This window comes from Dermochelys coriacea, chromosome 10 (genome assembly GCF_009764565.3).
Source record: "Dermochelys coriacea isolate rDerCor1 chromosome 10, rDerCor1.pri.v4, whole genome shotgun sequence".
Lineage (NCBI taxonomy): Eukaryota > Metazoa > Chordata > Testudines > Dermochelyidae > Dermochelys > Dermochelys coriacea.
The window spans coordinates 5,513,588-5,536,825 of NC_050077.1; the positions used below are offsets into that span (position 1 = coordinate 5,513,588).

General features: G+C 43.3%; 1 protein-coding gene across 1 annotated transcript in view; it reads right to left on the reverse strand.

Moving 5' to 3' along the window:
- Positions 1–16,815, reverse strand: part of LMF1 (lipase maturation factor 1) — a 364,576-nt gene extending 347,761 nt beyond the window's left edge. The window contains 1 exon segment of the mRNA XM_038420733.2: positions 16,478–16,815. Coding sequence (XP_038276661.1) covers positions 16,478–16,718 — 241 coding nt within the window. The 5' untranslated portion in view covers positions 16,719–16,815.
- Between the last annotated feature and the right edge of the window lie 6,423 nt (positions 16,816–23,238).

Here is a 23,238-nt window from a genome sequence, read left to right on the forward strand (position 1 = left end):
GCCGATTTTAATTTGTAATAAGAGTTTTCTAATGCTTTGGGCAATAATTAACCCACACAGAGAAGAGGTTCTATTTGCAGTGTTACAGCCTAGCTTTGGAAAACAATCTGTATAAAACTCCCAAATATTAGAATTTTTCTTTCACAGAACCATGTTTAAAAATACCTTGATATGTTAATGTGATGGCTCATGAGATAACATTCAGGATCTAGGATGCTTCAAGTTAATTTGGCCGTTTGACAGTTAATGCTCACAAAAATTCAACTATTTCAGTCGTAAGAGTGTAGTTATGCTATGGGTTGGATTCCTGTATCCTCTCACATACTGGCATGTTCAAAATATAAAGACTTAATATTTTCTTGTCCTCTAAATTGCTACTTTTACATGTCACTACAGCTCTCCGACTTATAATATCTACATCCTTCAACTGGACAATCTAAGAACAGCCCAGATGCTTTTTTTAACAGTATAAGCAATTTAATTACAGATCATAGACCTAGAATTTGATGTACTGCAGAGAAAGTCGGTTAGTTTCTAGGAATTATCTCATATTTTAGGAATCTCCGCCAGTTACCAGCTTGCAGTTTGTAACTGCAGTCATCTCCTCTGTCAGAGAAATGATGAGGGACAATATTTCCTGATTAGGCTCCATACATTTCACTCCGTTTCAAGCATTATCCGATTACTGGCCACGTCACTTACAGCAACAAGTCTTACAAAATTGAAAATGCTACACCACTGATTATTTCCCCCCTCCTAACTAATGCTCAAATCTATTCTAAACTGAGGGACGCTGTGGTGCGGACAACAATTTTGATGTCCACAGACAGCAACATATCTAAACATAGTGCATGCATAAATCCTGGTGCAGGTATATGGAACTATGTTCACTGTTATTTTCATGTGGATATGGGCTCCCTCTGCAAATTCTGTATGTGAAGCCAAGCTTTGCTGCAACTTGGAAGCATTGCCATCTGGAGGTTTGATTAACTATAAAAATCAGGGCCCAATTGCTACATCGAGAATGAAAGGGGCGTACCAGGAGGAAGGTTGGGGTCAGCGTGTGATCCATCTCACACCTCATACAGATCACATGGCAGGAATAATCCAGTTGTGGGGTGCTGCAGCCAGCCTATATATAGCGTCAAAGGGCCTAGTCCTGCAAGGTTCTTGGAGTCTCCTGAGAGGTGCTGAATGACTTGCAGGATCAGGCTCTTGACACGCACCATTGTCCGCACTCAAACACTCAGGGTCTGAATCTGGTCCTCAGTTTATATTTTAAACTTGAACCAACTCCCCTACTCATTTGAGAAGGAAAGAAACATGCTTCAGATTAATAATGATCACAATACTGCACTACCATCTCCCCCCCGAACACACACACAAGGATCTCCAGTGGCATTTGTTTAATAATCCCTTTAAAACCATTACTCTGGCATTACACCCAAATTTATGTTCTTGCTCTCTCCTGAATGAGCACTAAGAGCCTACCAGAAGTTAACAGAAGGATTCCCATTGACTTCAATGGGTTTTCAATCAGGAAACCAGCAGATTTTTTCTTTTAAAAAAACCTCACTGACCTATTTTACACAAAAACCAACAAAGCCAAGCAGGGCATTTCATTAGATTAGAGATAGAAAAGGACACACTGACCATAAAGCTTAAGAATTGTCTTCTGATGACAATAAGCTAAGTAACTTAAAATGTAAAATATATAAGTATTCCTTATGCTGGTAGGTTTTTTGTTTTGTTTTTTTTAAACCAAAGCTCGTCTCAGAACTGTAAAACTAAAAGATTCAGTACATGAAACCAGCAGAATTATAATGCTCCCCAACATCAGACAACTTAATATCTCTGCTTTGGTTAAAAAAAAATTCTCTGTCCTTAAAAAACCCTACATGGCTTGATTTACCTTGATTAGCATTGCAATTTGCTGCAGAGTTTTTAAAAAGTGCTAATCAAATTTACCTCTAAATGCTGCACAAATTGTTGACCCAACCCATAACTGCTAATCAATTTTGAAAAAAATCTAAATTAGACTCCTGCACTGTGAGCAAGATAAACAAGGAAAGGGCAAATTAGGAAAAATATACACTACGGCCATTGAAGAAAAGTATACACTATATATGCAGACTATTGTACCGGGTATTTAAGTTTAAAAGCAGCAAATATCTATTATAAGTTGGCATGAACTGCACATCTAAGAATTGTACAGTTTTGGGGTGGGGGGGAGACTTCTCACAAAATAAAGATTTTTTTTTAATACAACCGTTTATATTTCTGCAACTTTTAATGTAACAATTTTATAATCAATTCACATTAGGAAATTTTCTAATTTGGTTAAAAACTCATCTTACCCAGGTAAGTTCTTATGTTTCCTCCCAAATGTCACTCCATTATACTTCCCAAATACGAAGACCTATGTCACCACTATTATAGCATATTATTCACATGCGTACAATACTATACATGCACACATTTATGTAGAGATGTATATGGAAAGCCACAGACCTTGCAGTTTGCTGCTTAAAATCCACCAGACTTTACTCTTCCCACAAGACACAATTATGCTCACCCTCCTGTTAAAATTTCTGGGTTCTTCCAACACTCATTTCCTGCACTAAGTAGTATTATAATTAGAACTACCACTAGAGGGCAATCAATATACTCAGGTACATATTACTACACTTCATCTATATAATCCTCTTCCTGGCTGAGGATTGTGTGTGTATGTGTATATATACACACGTGTGTGTGTGTGTGTGTGTGTGTGTGTGTGTGTGTGTGTGTGTGTGTGTGTGTGTGTATATATATAGGTATAAGACACCGAAGTTCACTAGAACATTGATCTTTGATCTTCAATCAGCTGGAAGTGTGACCGTTAGACCTTGCACCTTCCTCAGCTGCAACATGTTCCCCCCATCCCATCCACACGACCGACTGCACTACTTTGCAGTGTTCCCCAGCTCTATCAGCCGTGAGAGCAACAGGCTGGAACCTAGAGCCAAACAAAGGCACAAAAGTTTGGTCAGGACAGTAACCAAACTGCCCATGCATAGCAAGGATACGTTGCCCCTCTCTAGTGTCTTCTATCTGAGCATCTCAAAGCACATTACACACATTCAGGAGTAAAGCCTCACAACGCTCATATAAAGCATCATCATCTCCATTCTCCAGAGACAGAAACTTGCCCAAGGTCTCACAGTGCTAGAACAGGAGACAGACTTCCCATCTCCTACCTGCCAGTCCAGTGCTCTATGCACAAGATTTCTGTCCCGCACACTAGGGAGCAGTGCAGCTCTCATAGAGGCAGCTGCAGGGTGACCATGCATCCTAACCAGGAGAAGCCCACCCTGCACTGAGCATGCTTTGACAAAGCCCATTAAGCCAGGCTTTCTGCAGGGAAGAACATTTTGCCCTTTACGAGGAGCCCATGTGGACAAGTCCTTACGTGCTGGTGAGAACGGAGTGTCAAACTTGACAACTGCATTTGCAAACTTCACGCAATGCAGTAGCTGACAGCTTATCTCAATTCCAAGCATTTATTTTGACTTCAAGAGCAGTTTAAACACGTGACAGAAGAATGGAATTAATATGCCCTTGGCAGTTTCACATCCATAACACATGGATAAACTTTTGCACCAGTGTGTAACATGATACAGAATTCTAATGACAGAGCAGATGATGGGCAGCCTAATGTCCATATTGGAACATGTTGGCATACGGATTGATTCGAAGTCCACTTCGACTTCCAGTGACTAACAGAAATCAGGCCCCAGGACACTTCATTCTGTTTTGGAGTTTGCACCGGTTTACTTGTAGATGTGGATGGATGTATTATTCATTCTGACAATCAAACCCTTAGCTTTGTAATCTGTAAATTGTTATGCCACCAAATCGCACGGTGAATCTGTGCAAAAATACAAAGGAAAATTCTCTACATATGCTGTGTATTGCTCCCTGTGTTAAACAGATGAGATAAATCTGTCATTTCATTCCAAACTCTTGTACAAATCCATTAACACAAGTGTTTATCATCAGTGTGTACATTTAAACACCCATGCTTTAAAAAAAAATCTTTAGCATTCTGAAAAAAAGTTTGTAGCTCAAATATAGAAAATATCACTAAAAGCCTTACTGAGGTTACAGTCAGTTAGAAAGTTGATTGAATTTATTATAAACAATAATACCACATTCAAAGTGCTGTAAGAATATTAACTAAACTTCAGAACAGCCCTGTGAGGTAGTTATGTACAATCCCCATTTTAATCATTTGTAATCACTATAGGCGGGAGACGTGTGAAGTTTGCAGTGTGAGGAGAGCATCGAAGAGAGAGATTAAGTGACTTGTCCAAGACTGCTCAGCAAGTCAGTAGCAGAGCTGGGATTTGAACCCAGAACCTCATGTATCCCAACTCTGTTCATTTCTCTGATTGCAGGGGGGGCAGGTTGGTTTTGTTTTTGTCATACCCAAATGAAAAACTCCATTCCAGACATTATTACTTACTTATATTACAGGAGCTCCTAGATTGCTCATTGTGCTAGGCGCTGTACAAACAAATACACCCACGCTCTGAAGAGCTTACAATCTGAATAGACAAGACAAAGGGGAGAGGAGAAACAGAGGCTCAGGACTTGTCTATACGAGGCAGTAATGTGGTCTACAGGGGTGTAACTTCCTAAAGTGTTGCACTATTAATTGGCCCAGGTAGACCTGGCTAGTGCACACTAAAAGCTCCCTTTTAACGTAGTGCTGTAGTAGTTCACACCATCATGTTACAAAGTACTAAGGAACTTAAATGCACACCAGCCAGGTCTACACGAACCAATTAACATGCAACACTCTAGGACGCTGTAGAAATCACACCCCCATAGTCCACATTACTGCCCCGTGTAGACAAGCCCTCAGAAAGGACATGCTCAAGGCCACACAGTAGGCCGGTGACAGAGCCAGGAACAGATCCCCAATGTCACTACACCCAGTCCAGTGTTCAAATCCCCGGGACCATGTTGCTCCATACTTTCTGGTATCGGCTTACGGACTAGAGACCCACACACAAACCTTAAAGAACTGAGCAATTTTCTAAGAATCTACAATACACTTAACCTTCTTTCTCACATTCAAACAAGTTTTCCCGCAGTTCTCCTTCCCACATCCAGCTGACAGTAACCGGAATTTAGCTTTCAGGCATCTCGGAACCTGTGTTATCATCTGTGGCTTCTCAACACACTCAAGATTGCTTTAAAACAACTCCCAAAAAACCCAAGTCATCTCTGAAAGACTCCAACTCCGACCACTAAGTCTGCCGGGAAGAGTCAGATTCCTTCTAACTGTTCAGGCCACTTTCTCCCCGACGCTTTTATCATCTCCTGCTGCTCCCTGTACTTGAGTGTCTTAAACTGCATCAATTTACCTGTCCAGTTTGTGACATTTCCTCTTCAAAGCATGTTGCTGTTACTGAGGCTCCGTTACAACTTGACAATTAATTGAAGAGAGACCCATGTTTCCTCCCATATAAGCAGTAGTCAGAGCTCTTGACAGCTCGGGTGGGATCAGCCTCCCCTACCTGACGCAAGCTGATCTTTATGGAAGTAAGGCATGTAAATTGTCATCAACTGTTAATCAACACTCACTACTTATTTTCACCTCAGAAGGTGCATTCCTGTACTTCTCCATTCACAAAAAAACTTCAAGACAGGATACGTTCCCTCTTTGATCCCACATGCTACCAATAATCAACTGGGACAGGCAATACAGAGAATCACCAAGCTGGAATTATTTGGTCTTATGCATTTTGCCCTGTCACCTCGGCTCCATTTCCCAATCCAGCCCGCAGCCTGTCATGGTAAAAGAAAGAGAGAATCCCATTCTTCATGCTCTATAAAGATTTAAAGATGTGAAATCCAAAACTTTCCGGTCACGTTTCCCCCCTTCCACTCCCACCCCGCCCCCCCCCATTAAAAAAAAAAAAAAAGTCTTAACTTCTACTTAAAGCCCAAACCACAAGAAGAAATGAACCGAGAGCATAGATCTTTGCACGAAAAGCAAACTACATTTTACACACATGAAAAATATGCTTAGGGCCATAAATCAACTTCACCTTTGACCTGACAAAGCATTCTAAAAAAGATACCTTGTTGAGTGGATGCTGGCAACTTAGTTTAGGCCTGAAATCTAGATTTTATTACAGAAAAAAAACGAAAAGAGTGGTTGCAGTTTTTATATATTATTAAAGGATCGAGTGAAACATCTTATTTTCAATTGACACACTCCACTGCAGGATTGGAAACCGAAATACCACAGCCCTGTGTTAGCAGTGAGGAGAGCCAGAAAGTGAAACTAACCAACACAGCATCATCAAAGTTGAGATTCAGAAGATAAATATGGTGAAAAGTACATCTGGTACTGAAATTCTTCATTTTATTAGATGTGCCATTAATAGCACAGCTAATGACTATTTAAAAGAAAAAAAACATTCTCTCACTACTTTGTTCAAAATAACAACATGAAGGCAAATAAGAAAATATGCCACCGTTCATAGCCCACAAGTCTCTGAACAAAGTACAGTTATTTGTTTTAAAGCGAATCAAATAACAGATTAACGTCCAGTTTAAGGACATCTCTGAAATACCTTTCTAGTTCAAATCAAATCTAGCTGAACTGCTGACCTTAGAGAGACAAATTCTCTCTCACTCCAATCTTGTTGTCATTCCCCTGGAGCTATCAATGCCTGTTATTCATGAAGCTATTTTACTGAAGTGAAAGTGCAGTGTTTAGTGCCAAATATGCTTCTGTCTTCCTTACAGAGCTCCTCCTTCCACAGTTTAACTGGTGGCATCCAACTTGCTGAAGGGATACAGTGCTAATGTATGGTCTTTGTTTTATAGAGTTGTTAACTAAAGTCCAAGTGTGTCAATTAAAATTTTACACTGGAAAAAAAATGCAAAGGCTATACTGTAATCCAGACGAGACGGTCTGAAAACGACTGGGAGCCTTTCAAAGTAACAGGATCACGGGGTGGAGGGAGAGGGGGGGAATCTTCAGGCAGCAGAGTCCTTTTGTAACGAACACTCACTCCCTGGAGAAGGTTTTAGATTTTGAGATTTAAGGGTTAGGACGAATAAAGTTATAAGCTTCAACCATTTTTGAGTAGGTCCCTACTTATCAGGGAAAAAATTAGTACTATTTAATATTTACGGAGAAGGAGAATTAGATTTATATGATGCCTTTTATCTCAAAGTACTTTACAGAGCATGGGTCACATTGCAGAAAGGGATTTCTCAATAGAACTTTGAAATCCCCAAGTGCCCAAAATGGGTTTTTACATGCATATGCACCTATCTGGGCATTCACACATCAGAAATAATCGGGGGGAAAGAGAGGAAGGGAACCACTACTGTACACATGATCTTAGGACCTATAGACTTTGCTCAAAACCAGTGATCAAAAAAAGCAAACATTCAATCCCTGGATGTTGATCTATTTCCTTAATTAGTAATAACTGCTGCAATTGCACTTCCAATAAAATCTCCTCAAGAGGGTTTCCTTTTTTTTTAAAATGGGAATCAATGCAATAGTTTTCAAGGATATAGGAACACTCAAGAACAAAGATCAGAATGGAAAACCGACTCTAATTAGCTATCAAACTTATTCCGCATTGCCTTTACCTCCTGCTATTATTTCTTATATTTAGCTTTGTACCTGTACTGCATCTCAATAAATCATTTTGGGATCTGGTTTGCATGAAAGATACTATACAAGCTTTTATTTAAGTTTCATTTAAATGAGCATATGTCTTAGACAACGCTTCTGCTTGTTTTAATTACTATTATAGCATCCAGATGCTATAGGACTGTATAAAAAGACAATTAACAGAGACACAGTGTCGTCTCTAATAGATTGAGCATGCAGCTAGAAGCCACTAAACTCTGGAGTCGTAATCTTGAGTCTGCCACAGATTTGCTGTTTCGATTTGCTTGGACAAGGCACTTAAATTCCCCCTCAGATCCCCAATTAAGATTCCCTTCTTCCCCACACAATTCATTCTGAATGGGCAGTGTTTTACTATCACATGGCAAAAGTAAAACGATGGAGTGGAGAAACAGGCCCTCAATACCTAACCTACAGAGAGATGTTTCAAGAATTACCCAGCTAATTAAAAGCACTAAGTACTGTCTACTTTGCAAATATAGAGTGGTAGCTACCCTCATGAATTCATGGCATGCACTGAACCAGCCCTATATGCCTGCATCTTCCAATATCCTTATCATTCAATTAGGAAAATCCCATTGGTATGTACTCAGTACCGGGAGGAAACCACAGGGTGGTTTCTCTACATCTTTCCCATTCCCTTCTGCATTCCGCTCCAGTCATGGCAGCAGCAGGAGTTTTGGCCACCAAATCCCACGGATTTAGGATTAGCCAGTTGGTCAACTGACATTATTTGACTGCTTATTGTTTGACCACGGTCAAAGATTCCCGTAAGCACGCCCTGACATAGGCGATAGCTGACCTTGTTAATTGCATTGTGGCACCATTCCTCCACTTTTAGAACTTTGTTTAATTGCTTGTCACATTCTTCTGAGCTAAATGAATCACTCAGTTACATAACTTGGGGGGGGGAGGGTTTGTAATTTGTCATAAATTTCTATCTAAAGCTAAACCTATTGGAGACCATAAAGTCTTACTTTTTTGGGAGGGGGGTCATTGTTCTGATCAATTAGTGCTTCACATATGTGACCGTTTTTGACATTATTTCAAAATATCTGATCAGTCAATTGACCATTTATTTCTGGACCAGTCAAATGCCCAACCTTACACAAATCTCATTTGATTGATGGAAGGCAACAGGCCATCCATGCTGCAGGGACTCAGTGCCTCCTTTTCGAGCCATCTGGTCCTTTGCTCCTTCCTTTCACCAACCTGCCTCCCTAACAGCACTGCTCCAAAGCAGTCTAATGGCCAGGGACTTCCCAGCTTGTGACCATGCCTGGAAACCTCCTTGGAAAGAATGGGAAGGTTATCCACACACCCTTGCGCTGTGTGACCTTTTACATAGACTCCTTGTCAGTTACCTGGGAAAGGGAGCAGAGAAGACAATGAACAGATTATTGAACCCATCTCACATCCTCTGTCTTCACTCCACAAGCACAGATCCTAGACCCTGCGGCAAGGGATGAGACTAAAACCCCCTTTCCACATAAAAAAAAAGGGGAGATCCCTTCCAAGAAGAAACCCTGTTCATGATCCTTCCCCTCACTTCACTGCCATTGAGAAATGTGTTTGTTCCATGGTTCGCTTTCATAACATGGGAAGATCCTTCACACACACGCAAAACCCCCAGGCCTCCCCTCTAGCTTGCTACAGCCACGCTGGAATGCAGGAGCTGATAACTGTCAGAGAATGACCAATTTTCCGCCACATTTTAATACAAGCCCCCACGAGAGGCATTCTTCAAACCCGGCGTAAATGAAAACGGCATGGTTAACCGTTATCAGAGGGGTGAAATGGAAGAAGGGGAAAACATCCCACCACTGAGGAATGTCAGTCTGTCATAATGGCATCAGCCATTTCCTCAATAAGTCTGAAACAACCGTCACAGTTTACTGAGCGTACGCAGAAGGGGAACGGGGGAGGGAATCTGTCAAAGTAAGTTGTTCCATCTTCAGAAACGAGGTCTAAATATCTGCTTGACCCAGAGGCTTAAAATTGTTTCCCGCTGTTGTTAACCCAGAATCCCAACTGAGATCAAAAGGCAGCCCTGTCTCACTTGAAAGTGTCCCACCCTTACAAAGATACTTCACTCTCTCCTCCCTTGACAGAAAAGCTAGCGGAGTTCTAACATGGCCTAGGGATTTTGTGGCTCACAATCTCTTTATTTTGAAGTCACACTGATTAATTTCAGCCCTGCATTGCAAAATTCAATAAGCAGCAGTGCGTCCTCACAGCATACCGTGCAGCGGTATTAGCCACAAACACGCTTCCAATGACGGACTCAAAAATTTAGCCCATGCCAAACTTAGCCCAAAAATTCATATTTTGGTAACATTAAGTTTTTACAAAATGTAAGACCAAGGGGGGGAGGGGGTGTGAAACTTTCCACTATTACCCTTTTTAATTCTAATCCAACAGAAGTTTCCTTTTAACCACATGAACTTCAACTTCAGCACTGCAGTAGCGTGTAAAAACCAAAACAAGAGAGACTAAGAATAAACCAGGAGCCAGGCTAAGCCAAAAGCAAGAAGTAAAAGATTTTTTAAAAAAAACCTCTTTCCATTACAAAAACTTCGTATTATTAGTAATGTAAGGTGTGGGGGTATTTGGGTTTTAGAAGAATGTTTTTTAAACTGAGAGCGTCCGCTTAAAAGCACAACACTAAAACCTGAGAATGAAACTTCCTTTCTCTGTCTGTTTCCCCTCACACCCTTTGTCTGTCTTGTCTATTAAGGTTCTGATCCTGCATTGTGTTGAGAACCACTGGTGTAGCACATGTGCAGCTTGCTACGCTCATGCAAACTGAATGGGGCTTTGAGCAACGAAAGCAGCCTGCTCATGTACTGCACCATGCATCTAGGCCTTTGACTGGTGCAAGGGCTGTTTCACTAGGTCTGTCCTCAGCCTAGCATAATGAAGCCCATATTTCGGTTGAAGTCTCCAGGCCAACCTTAATATAAACAATAAAACAAAATTTACTGTGTATTTGTAGCTCCATATTAATGTCTAGAAAGCAACAGCCTTCATAACAAGAGAAGAACACTAATCAGCTTTGCATATGAAACAGAAAATGGAGCTGTGAGAAACTCAGCAGTCTGTATTTCCACAGGTTAGAGATCAACATTTCAACGGGTGGAGATTCAGACCCCTGGCTTTCAGTGCCAATTCAAGAGAAACCAGAAATAAAGCATGTGTCAAAAAAAAAAAAAAAATCACACCAAACTGCAACTTCTGCATGGTTTTGATGCAAAAAAAAAAAAAAAAAACCACAAAAGAACCACACTAAGCAGGCTGCTGGTCTGCAAATCTTACTGATCTTGTGGACAGATCAGGGTCAAATTTAGAATTTGCAACAAAGTGTGTTATGTATGTGGGTTTCACTGCAAATATTTTGCACAGCACTTAGCATCACTGAACATTGCTGTCAATGCTATTTGCTGAGACCAGAACAGAAAGAGCATGCCGTGGACTCTAACTGGTTATTCCACTCACCATTTTCATTATAAAGAAAAGGTAACTTCTAGCACTGCTGCTCTTAGTGACACTGATGTCCTTGGGACCGCTGGCTCTTATTGTCCAGGTGCGGAAGGAAATTCTACATGTCTCGGTGATAAGAAGAATTTCCCTAGTTCACATCATCTATGGGGCAGGGTAAAGATTACCAGATGCATCCAACCACAACAGATGTGTACAGGCCTCATGATGTGAACCGGCTCTCCTTGGAATTTTGCTGACATCGCAGGCTTATTGTTAGTTCTCGAGGACCTCCAATCACCTGATCAAATCTGAATGCCAGACAGGTCCCTGAGACGAAGAGTCACAACTTCCATCTCCCAATGAGAAAATATTCAAAGCTGCTCTTTCCCTGCGTTTCTATCTCCAACCTAGATGAGAATGGTGAGACTCATTATGTCTATTGTGTAGCAAGGGATACAGTCCTTGGGATGAGCGAGATGCTCTCATTATTTTATAATCCTGGGTGAGCAACAAAATGTGCTGCTTTTGAAGGAGTTCTGCACTGGACGGGGAGGGAAAAGGGGTATGCAGCAGACATTAGGATAGAAGGTTGTTATTAAAAGAATTGAATAAGAGAGGAGCAAAGGAGTGGAACCTGAAATCAACCAGACTGTGTGGAATGCTACCACACAAACACAATCAGACAAAAAAGTTACATGCTAACCTTATGTAAAACATCTCAAATGTATTTTGAGAGAGAGAGAGAGAGAGAGAGAGAGAGATTCCTCCCAAACAATAAAAAGCTTTGCTAAAATCCAGATAAAGATTTCTATATGCCATCCACACAACCAAATAAAAATGGAAGTCAGCCTTACACTGAGACACTAAGATTTTGCCATAAAATCAATCTTTTGATACAAGAACCATAGCCTCCCTTATAAAGGCAACAGTCACGACTGCGTAGTTAAGGCTGCAATACACTTCTACTCTAAGGCCCCAATCCCGCAGCACTTAAACATGTGCTTCACTTTACTCACATAAGTAAACAAGTTAAAGGTAATAGGACTGCTCCCCCCAAGTAAAGTTATGCATGTGCCTGTTTGCAGAACTGGGGTCTTGTTTTCATTTCTCCTGCCCTCGTTTTTTACCAGACTAACGCTGCTCTTTGTGATTAACCTATGTCCGTAAGAACTTGTGCAAGTTTTAGCAGGTGGAAGGATGTCATTTTGCAATGCAAAGCCCCACTTCCACCAGAAGCAAATCTGAGGTGGACTGACCCATTTGTCCAAAGGACAGAATTTTCACCACAAAAAACAAAACAAAGGAAAAAAACATCCAACATTTACTGGTATCTGCAACCATCAATGCAAGTCAAGAAAAAAATAATGACATTCACAAAGGTAAACGTTCACACCATCCTGACTCACAAAAGAGAGATCTCCACCTCTTGTTAATTTATCTGGAGTATTCCTAAAAGGGGAAAAGCCACAGATATGTTTCAGAATCCCAGAACAAGACATGTATAGCAAAGAATACTGCACACCCTGGCAAAAATATACAAAGTATGAGCAGGGTGAAAGACAAGCCCTGGTGGGGTATTTACTGGATATACATGGTAACATTTATGTGAGGGTGGGCTGGAATTCGAAGTGTTGGAACACAGCAGAAGTGCGATAGTTTCCATGACACAGTGAGGACTGGTCTACACTACAGACCTATATTGGAATACAGCAGAACTTCAGAGTTACGAATGCCTCGGGAAGGGAGGCTTCTTGTAACTCTGAACGTTATGGTGGTTCTTTCAAAAGTTTACAACTGAACGTTGACTTAATACAGCTTTGAAACTTTACTATTAAGAAGAAAAATGCTGCTTTCCCTTTTTTTTTTTAGTCGTTTAACACAGTTCCATAATTGGGGAGGGGTTTTTGGTCTCTGCTGCTGCCTGATTGCGTACTTCCAGTCTCAAACAAGGAGTGTGGTTGACTGGTCAGTTTGTGTCAGAGTAGCAGCCGTGTTAGTCTGTATTCGCAAAAAAAAAAAAAAAAAAAGGAGTACTTGTGGCACCTTAGAGACTAACAAATTTATTTGAGCATAAGCTTTCGTGAGCTCATGAAACTCTGAGGTTCTGCAGTAACTACCTCATTCAGAGGTGTGAAAAATCCACACCCCGGAGCAACACAGTTATACCAACCTAACCCCCCATGTAGACACATTCTCCTGGTGACACAGCTATCGCCTCTCAAGGAGATGGATTAACCATGCTGACGAGCTCTCTCCCGTCAGCTTAGAGCAACTTCTTTAAATTTCTATAGCAGCACAGCTGCACCGGGGCAGCTGTGCCGATGCAACATTTTAAGCGTAGACCTGCCCGGAGTATGGGAGACCACAGAGCGAGCATAGGAAGGACTCTCTCCCGCACTGACAGACCTGATCTACATTTAAAACAGGTTTCAGAGTAGCAGCCGTGTTAGTCTGTATTCGCAAAAAGAAAAGGAGTACTTGTGGCACCTTGGAGACTAACAAATTTATTAGAGCATAAGCTTTCGTGAGCTACAGCTAGTGAGCTGTAGCTCACGAAAGCTTATGCTCTAATAAATTTGTTAGTCTCCAAGGTGCCACAAGTACTCCTTTTCTTTTTATTTAAAACAGGGCAACCGTGCTACATAGCCCAGTGGTGTGAAAACCTCACACTCCTGAGAGATGTAGGTAAGCCAACCTAAGCCCTAGTATAGTCACCGCTCCAGAGTTCTTCCATTGACCTACTTCCTGCTCTTCAGGGGGTGGATTTACTACAGTGAGGGGAAAAGCCCTGATGTCACTGCAGCAAGCGTCTCTACTAGAGCTGTGTAGCTGCCGTGCTGCAGCTGGGTCGCTGTCCGCTTGTCGTGTAGACATAGGCTCACTGAGCTGGGCTTTGTGCCAGCTCCACACAGACCAATGAAGATGAAGCCTGGAGGTAGAATGGTGCAGGCCACAGGGTATGCAATGATGAAACTGCAGCGGCATAGACGACAGGGGCCTGGTAGGGCTTAAAGCCTGACAAAAATTAGGGTATTGTGTAAATAAATAGAGGAAACACTAAGTGTGAAACAGGAGCTTGTTTATCTCACTTTATTCAAAGTGGATAAATTTAGTCATTGTACAAAACTACTTATTAAAGTCATATTCAAAAGCTATTCTTTTTAACTCTAGTGTACCCTCACCCCCCCCCAAAAATAAAAAGGTGTCCAATTCCCCTACACCAGGGGTGGGGGAACTTTTTGGCCTGAGGGCCACATCGGGGTTCTGAAACTGTATGGAGGGCTGGGTAGGGAAGACTGTGCCTCCCCAAACAGCCTGGCCCCCACCCCCTCCCACTTCCCGCCCCGACTGCCCCCCTCAGAACCTCTGACCCATCCAACCCCCGCTGCTCCTTGTCCCCTAACCGCTCCCCAGGACCCCACCCCCTACTCCCTGTCCCGACTGCCCCAACACCTATCCACACCCCCACCCCCTCATAGGCCCCCTGGGACTCCCATGCCTAGCCAACCCCTGCTGTTCCCCATCCCCTGACTGCCCCCCGGGACCTCCTGCCCATTATCCAAGCCCCCCGCTCCCTTACCATGCTGCTCAGAGGTGTGGCTAGCTCTGGCCACCAGAGCCAGCCACACCGCCCGGCAGCAGTTCATAGCCCCGCCACCCAGACCACTGGCGGCACGGCGGGCTGAGGCTGCGGGGGAGGGGGGACAGCAGGGGTGGGGCCGGGGGCAAGCCTCCCCAGCCAGGAGCTCAAGGGCCAGGCAGGACGGTCCCGTAGACCAGATGTGGCCCGCTGGCTGTAGTTTGCCCACCTCTGCCTTCCACTGATCCAGCAACTTGCAAACCCCCGATGGGATTACAGCCCATTCCTGACTCCGGGGCTGGAGTAGCAGCCAAGAAGAAATTGCAATGTGGATACCCATTATTTTTATTATTATTATTATTGTATTATTTGTATTCGCATTGCACCTAGTACAGTAGTTCTCAAAAGTTTTGTACTGGTGACCCCTTTCAAATAGCAAGCCTCTGAGTGAGGCCCCCCCTTATAAATTAAATACTTGTTTATATATTTAACACCATTATAAATGCTGGAGGCAAAGCGGGGTTTGAGGTTGAGACTGATAGCTTGCGAACTCCCCAAGGAATAACTTTGTGACTCCCAGAGGGGTCCCATCCCCCAGTTTGAGAACCCTTGACCTAGGAGAAGGGTGGCCGCTTGCGAACTCCCCAAGGAATAACTTTGTGACTCCCAGAGGGGTCCCATCCCCCAGTTTGAGAACCCTTGACCTAGGAGAAGGGTGGCCACTCACGCACTTCCAGAATACCAGACATCTCGGTACCTGCAGGAACTGCATAGGCTCGTCACCGCTGGTCTGACACCACCCCATGTTGCATGCGAGGTCACACCCTACAGGGGACACCATTGTGAAAAGCACCCCACTCTTGCTGGTCTGGTGTGTGCCAGGTCACGCCAGCCAGGATAGAGCAACATACTCTTCAAAATTACATGTCAAGCTTTGTCTCAGAACGGGGGACAAACCACCCAAAACGAGGGCTGTCCAGTTTAAAACTTCACATAACACAGTCAACTTGTGGAACTCCTTGCCACGGGATGTTGTGAAGGCAAAAAGCATAACTGGGATTCAAAAAAGAATGAGACAAGTTCCCAGAGAACAGCTCCATCAATGACATTAGTCAAGACCGTCAGAGATACAACCCCATGCTCTGGGTGTCCCTAAGTGTCTGACTGCCAGAAGCTGGGACTGCATGACAGGGCCTGGACCGCTCCATCAACTGCCCTGTTCGGTTCATTCCCTGTGAAGCCTCTGACGCTGGCACGGGGGTAGATGGGCTATTGGTGGGACCCAGTACAGCTGATCTTACGTTCTTAAGCCGCCTCCCGGCCTGGTAGCCCCAGCCGGGGCCCCGTTGCGCTGGGCACTGTACACACACAGAAGGGTCCCCTCACGAACCCCGCTCGCCTGGGCTCTGGGTTTGCAAACCGCCACTTTCCCAGGGCTCAGCGGGGTGGAAATGCCCACCCCACCTTGGCAGGGCACCGCAGAGGGGAGCCCAGGGGCAGGGGCAGTGCCTGGGAAGAAGGGCTGGCTGGCCGGCCTGCAGCTGGGCCAGGGCAGGGGCCGGGCGCCCCCCAGCAGCAGGGGGCAGGCTAGACACACGTGGCCAGGGCTCCGGGGGAGGGGGGGGGTCACCCCGCATTGCCAGCAGGGCCCGTGCTGCGGGGGTAGGGGGAGCCAGCGGGGGGGGGGGGGGGTTGCAGAGACTCACAGTAGAGCAGCGCTATGCAGCGCAGCAGCACGATCCTGCTCAGCCAGAAGGTGCCCGGGCGCAGCGGGGGCCGGGCAAGGGGGGGCCGCTCCCCCTCCTCGGGGGGGGCCCGGGGGACTTCCTCCACCCCCCTCCTCTTCCTCAGCGTCTCCCCGGGCGCAGCCATGCCTGGAGCATGCGCCGGTGGCCCCGCTGCCTCTTTGCAGCCGCCGCCGGGGGCCGCCTCCCCTCCCCGGCTCATTGGGTCCCGCGCCCGGGGCCGCTCCCCTCCTCTCCGGTGCACGGAACCCGGCCCTGCTCGGCCCCGGCTGCACGGGGAGCGGTGCCGGTCCGCCAGCGCCACGTGGCTGCTGCAATGCGGCCCCTCTGCAAAGATCCCGGGGGGGGGGGGAAGCTGGGGAATGCACCCAGCGCAGGGGCGGTGCTTTGCCAGTACCCGGTGCCAGGCCCTAAATAAAGAGAGTGCCCCCCCCATCTTCGCTGTGCCCGGGCAGGATTGCACAGCCCCTGCCCTGGCCCGGCCTTGCAAGCGGCCAGCCAGCCTGGAAGCTGGGGGAGCCTGTGCACTGGCTGCCCTTTGCAATGGCAGTAACGCCCGGGAACCAGCAAAGGCTCCGAGAAGGGGGGGGCCCAGCCTTTGAACGGAAATCCTCCTTAAAAATCAGCGAGGAGGGTTGTTTGTTGGGGGTTGGTTGGCTTGTTTTTTTTTAAACTAATAGAGATCCAAATATCAGAGGGGTAGCCGTATGCGTCTGGAGCCACAGCAATGCAGAGGCGGCTGGCACCAAGATCCGAAGTTAGCCCAGCTGGGCCAAATTTAGCTAAAAAGCCCCCCCGGAAATACATGACTTTACTGCTGTGAATAGTCAGCACCGTTCATGGTGAAATGTCTGCAGCCCAGGGGCTTAATCTGTGAAGAATCCAGATCTGCCCCCTTAGCATCCCACCGGCCCCCTGCAGTGTGGAGAAGCCAGGCAGGATTCTCCTAGTCTGGTCTTCTTAAAATTTGAGGGGGGGAACAGATTGATAATGACCTATAGTTCATCTGGGACTGTCCCTCATAGCCCTTGCTAACCCCCCACCACCACCACCAACTACCTAATTTCCTAGTTTGAAACATTTGCTTCCTATTAATGGATTATGAAGCTCATCAGAATATCTCCTCCCCCTTCTATGTCTCTACAAACAACTGCATTGCAGAGCCTGAATGATGGTCCTAATCCTGCAAAGGCACGCAGGCTTAATTTTACTCATGTGAGGAGTTCCCCTGATGTCAAAGACAGGCCTCCTGAATAAAGTTACACATGTGCAAATATTTATGCTCAATGCTTATCCTTACCTCTGTGAGTAGTCGCTTTTAAATCAATGGAACTACTCATAGCAGTAAAGTCAAAAATATGCATAAGTGTTTGCATCAGGGCCTTTCTCTGTTAGGGAAGGGGTTTAATACTGTTGTTATTATTAAAAGTCCATGTGATGCATCCTTTTAAGGAGATACTGGCAGGGGGTGGGGGTGTCTTCCACATATAAGAAAACAGATCTGATTAAGATGTTTACTTAAATAATACTGCTCTTAGCATCATTATAATCTGTTTATTTGTTTGCTGAGGTTCATAAAATTCTCTCCTGTTTATTCAAGTTCTCAGACTTGGAGCAGATTTGCTTGTATCGGTTATTTGTTTCATAAGGGCAAAAAGAAAAATAACTTTGCAATCAGCTGATCTACATGCTGAGGCTTTATATGTAAAAGGTTATTTTAAAAGGAAAATATGAAAGTTACTTATAATTCATTAAAAGAAAAGGAGTACTTGTGGCACCTTAGAGACTAACAAATTTATTTGAGCATAAGCTTTCATGAGCTACAGCTCACTTCATCGGATGCAGGGCCTGATCCTGCAGTCCTTACCCAAGCAAAACTTCCATTGAAGTCAATGAATAAGGACCTCAAGATTGGGCCATATATTTTTGGAAGAAATGTCATACTGGATTTATTTATTGCACTACCTAATTATAAAATGTGTAGGATTGACTGTGTTAATAGCAAAGGATCCACTAGGAGCTGTTGGAGAAAATGTATGCATTTTAAAAATGTTTATTAGTTTACCCCTTAATTTACCCTAAATTTAACATTTATTTGCCCTTCACCAGGATGGCAACTCCAGTTAAACACAGAAGATAATACCTGTAACTGCATTAAAAGAACACCTCTGCTCTTTTAGGAAAAGCTCTGACCATGACAAATTTATGCATCTGATTACTCACGTGAGAAATCTCAGTGAAATCAGTGGAACTGCTCATGTGCTTAAAATTAAGCACGTGGGTAATGTTTGCAGGATATGGGAGTTTGTAACACACCAGAGGTATAATTTTCAAAGTCAAGGCTGACCACTGCATCCTTTACTCACTTCATAGCGGGTATGAGTTGATCACCCTGAGGATAATCTTGATTTCACTAAAACTTTTGTAGCTCACAGTTTATGAAATTAACATGATTTCAGTTTAGTATTTTGTGTAACAGTAAAACGCTTGACTCCAGTTCAAGCCTATATTTCTTAGTATTTAGGAAAACGCTTTCAATAAAATAATCTGAGCCTAAGCACTCATAATTTGTATGTTTAGAATCCCATTCTGTATCCTATTTAAGTAAATATTGTGGTGATAAATTAGCTGAAGTTCTCCGAGAAAGTATCTGTTATCAGGTGTAACCTTATTCAGTGCTTTTCAGCCTGCAGATCAGTTCCTTATAAATGCCTCTTTTGTTTTTGCTGTTTCCCATCACTGTTGCTTGTATTGTTCTCATTAGAAAAAAAAAGTACATAATGGTGCATTGTATAGGCAAGGAAAAATAACCTATTTGTTAAAGGCTTCTGGTATATTATGGTTGCTCTCTCTCCCTTTGGATTAGCCGCAAGGTTTTGCTAGATAAATTTAAGTAGATGTAAGCTAATGATTTCCTTTGTGAGGTCTTTATGAAACTTTTACAGCAAATTCCACATTAAATGTAAATGTCTGTAAAACAAAGTGGCTAATTGAGGAAATTACTGAGGAAAAGCAGGGGATCTAGTTGCAGAACTCCACAAGAAAGGAGCAGCCGAGGACTGGGAAGGTATGTGTATAGCAGAGTGTTGAATCCATCAATTTTCTTTGCATAAGATCACTCCAAAATCTGGTAGGTAAGTGGATCTGGACAGAAAGCAGAGGTGATCAAAAAAACAAAACCAGCCTCAGAGGGTCTCTTGTGTCAATATCACCTTTCAACAGTATGAACTGCAAAGTTTCAAGTACATTCAGCAGCATAAAAGTGTCATTACTCTAACGGCATGATCCAACTCCCATTAGAGTCAATAGAAAGACTCCCAGCACCTAATAGATTAAATTAAATTTAAGAATTGTCAGATTCAATTCTCCCTTCATTGTTTGAGTTTATGATGGTATACGGGCACAGTACAGTTTTGTGATGATGTAAATTTGGATCATCCTCTATGCTTGATGATCTTCTGCACCATTATTTAGTTATTGCCTTGTAGAATCATCTTTTAAATGTTTCATTTTGTTGTTTGCCTCTTAATTCTTTTCAAATTAAGATTTTGTTCAAAAAAAGAAGAAGAAGAAAACAGACAACGTGTGGCTGGTAGTCCTGAAGTCTCAAAGGGAAAGTGATTGATTAATAAATGTACGACATGTAGGCAGGGGCTGAGATCATTTATGTTGGTCCTTATTCAAGGAAATACAAGTTCCCCCCACCCAGCCCCCACCCCATTTTGCTATGTTCTAAACAGCTGCAAAAGGCAACAGAGAAACAAGTATTTACTGTCACAGCGCCCAGCAGCTGTCCCCAGCAGCACCTCAATCCTGCTGTCCCTGGCACCCTAGATTACCCTGTGTTCATTCAGGTCTAATCTTTCACCCTTCCTCTTACCTGAGATTGAGTTAAAATAAAAAAAGAGAGTGTGAATTTGAGCAGAAATAACTTCTTAGTAAAATAAGTTTAAACATCTGGGGAAATTATTTAAATATACAGTCAATTATATATTTTTAAATCACTGCCAAATACTCAAGTGACAGTGTGTTTGGGTAAACAAGAGATGGGGATCCCTCAGCAAACATGGGTGCTACTGGTTTGACAGAGGTTTTATGGCACGACCCCTCTTCCATTAAGGGTTTGATCCTGCTTCATTATAGCCAATTAGAGTTTTGTCACTGACTTCAGTGGGAGCAGGATTCGGTCCTAAAAGGATCATCGGCCGGGACTCTCTCTTTGTACAGCCCCCCGCACAATGGGATTCTGGTCCATGACTAGACCTCCTACATGCTGCAGTGATACAAATAATAAATAATTAATAATATTGTCAGGTTAAACATTGCTTAGCAAAGATGTGCTCTAGTTCAAACACAAGTTATCAGGCTTGATGCAGGAATTACTGGGTGAAATCCTCCGGCCCATGTTAAATAGAAGGTCAGACTAGATGGTCGTAATGATCTCATCTGGCCTTAAGCTCTAAGTACATATATATTCTCAAACACACATTTTTCTGACCTATGTTACTAATAATATCTGAGATTATTAAAAAGGAAAATATATATTTTTTAAAGTCTCATTTCCTTTTCATTATTTCTACTCTTTGTTTGTGTTTTTATTTCCTCCCAGCCTTAACAAAGAAAATTGTCAGTTTCACTTTTATGATCAATTTTGGCTCTTTAGTCTAATCTCAGGCACTCTCACAGGGCTGCCAAGGTTGGGCTGCAAACCCTGCCAGGGAATGTTCATTTGTTTTTTTCAAAAACTTGTTCTGTTGAGCTTATTTTTTTTAAATCACACAAACATTTCTCAGGTTTCAGAGTAGCAGCCGTGTTAGTCTGTATTCGCAAAAAGAAAAGGAGTACTTGTGGCACCTTAGAGACTAACAAATTAGAGAATTTGTTAGTCTCTAAGGTGCCACAAGTACTCCTTTTCTTTTTACAAACATTTCTGTTGGTACAAACCTTAATTTTATAGAACCAGCATTTTGGGCCAAATTTAACATGCAAGTGTCTCCTTAGTGCCCAAGCCAACCTTCCTGCTCGCCCAATTGAAATCATACATTTATAAAAACAAATATCCTTTCCCATGTTACTAATAACTCCTGAGGTGACTGAAGTTGAAGGGGATTTGAAGAATCTCTCTGTCTGTCTGTCTGTTAAGCAATGGAGAGATTAGTAGATGGGAGTCAGTTCAGATATTGAAAAAAGAAAAGGAGTACTTGTGGCACCTTAGAGACTAAAAAATTTATTTGAGCATAAGCTTTCATGAGCTACAGCTCACTTCATCAGATACATGAGCCTGCCTAGCATAGGTGCAGAGTGTTACATGTATCCCGGCAAGGTTAAAAAGCATTGGCTAGACAAGGGGTGCAGGGGACTTGTTCCTGCATTAAGTTTGCCCTACAGCTGCCAAGTTATTCCTGCCTAGAAGCAAGAGAAAGGCCTAAGGGTGGAGCATGTAGCTAAGCACCTCATTAACACAGTGATAGTTGTAATTAAGCCACCTATGCCCTACTCTGGTTTTGCCCTGCTCTCTTTAGCATAAGAGAGCAGCTGTTAGAGATGTTTCAGATTTACTTCTACTTGCTGGGAAGGAATACTCCTAGGGTCTGATTGGAACCTGGTTATCGTCAGTGGCCCAGATCCTCAAAGGTATTTAAGCTCTATTCGCACTGATTTCAGTAGGAGTTAGGCACCTAAATACTTTTGAGGCTCTGCTTCAAGGACTCTCATCATTGACTTCAGTGGGTTTTGAATCACGCCTGTACTGCTTAAACATACTTGTCCTCACACAATAACCTTTCACTCCCGTTCTGCAGGTGATCCAAGGAATTTGGGATCAAGGCCGGAAGCCATAGAAATGCCTAGAATTAAAATGAAATCATGAGTGCATTCATTCAAATTAAGGGCCCGTGGCTGCCACAACTATACACAGTGAGCGGTATCTTATATCTTGAACAGCGTCATTGATTTCAGTGACATTACTGGAGGAGTAACGTACGACTCATGTAAATAAGGGTGGCAGAATCCAGCCCTAAAAGGGTGACTTTCAAGCTATTAAGCTGTATAAGCAGCAATAATGTTGATGACATGAAAACACAGTTTGACAAATTTACCTGAATAGATGGTTTGCATGTCCTTGTTTTAAGGCCATGTGTACTCTTACAAGCATACAGTGGTACAGCTGTAAGTGCTCGTGTAGCTGCCGATGGGAGAGAGCTCTCCCATTGACCTAACAAAACCCACTCAATGAGCAGCAGCAGCTATGTTGTCAGGAAAGCATCTCCCGCCGACATAGGGCTGTGCACACGAGCGCTTATGTCAGCAAAACTTATGTCACTCGGGTGTGTTTTTTTTCACAACGCTGAACAACAGAAGTTACTTAAAGTTTGGCTTACATAAGTGCTAGTGTAGACATGGCCTAAGGCTCTGATCCCATATTGAATGCTTCACAAATGCAGGGCTCCGTCTTCACAGAGCTCTGTGTAGGATCCAGGCCCAAAACACTAGAGTTTATTGTTTGTTTTAAAGAAAGTCTAAACTTTCAGTCTTTTCAGCTAGTTTAATTGCAATGAATGTTGTCACCGTCCTTTTGGTTGCTGTGGTTAGTAACAACTGACTTTCCCAAAAGGATCGTGCTTTGCTTGCTTCACAAAAATCCCTGAGCAGCTACTGAGCTGTTGGCACCAGGCTGATGTTTTAATCCTGCCGATATCAAGACTTCTCTCCTTTTAGGACAA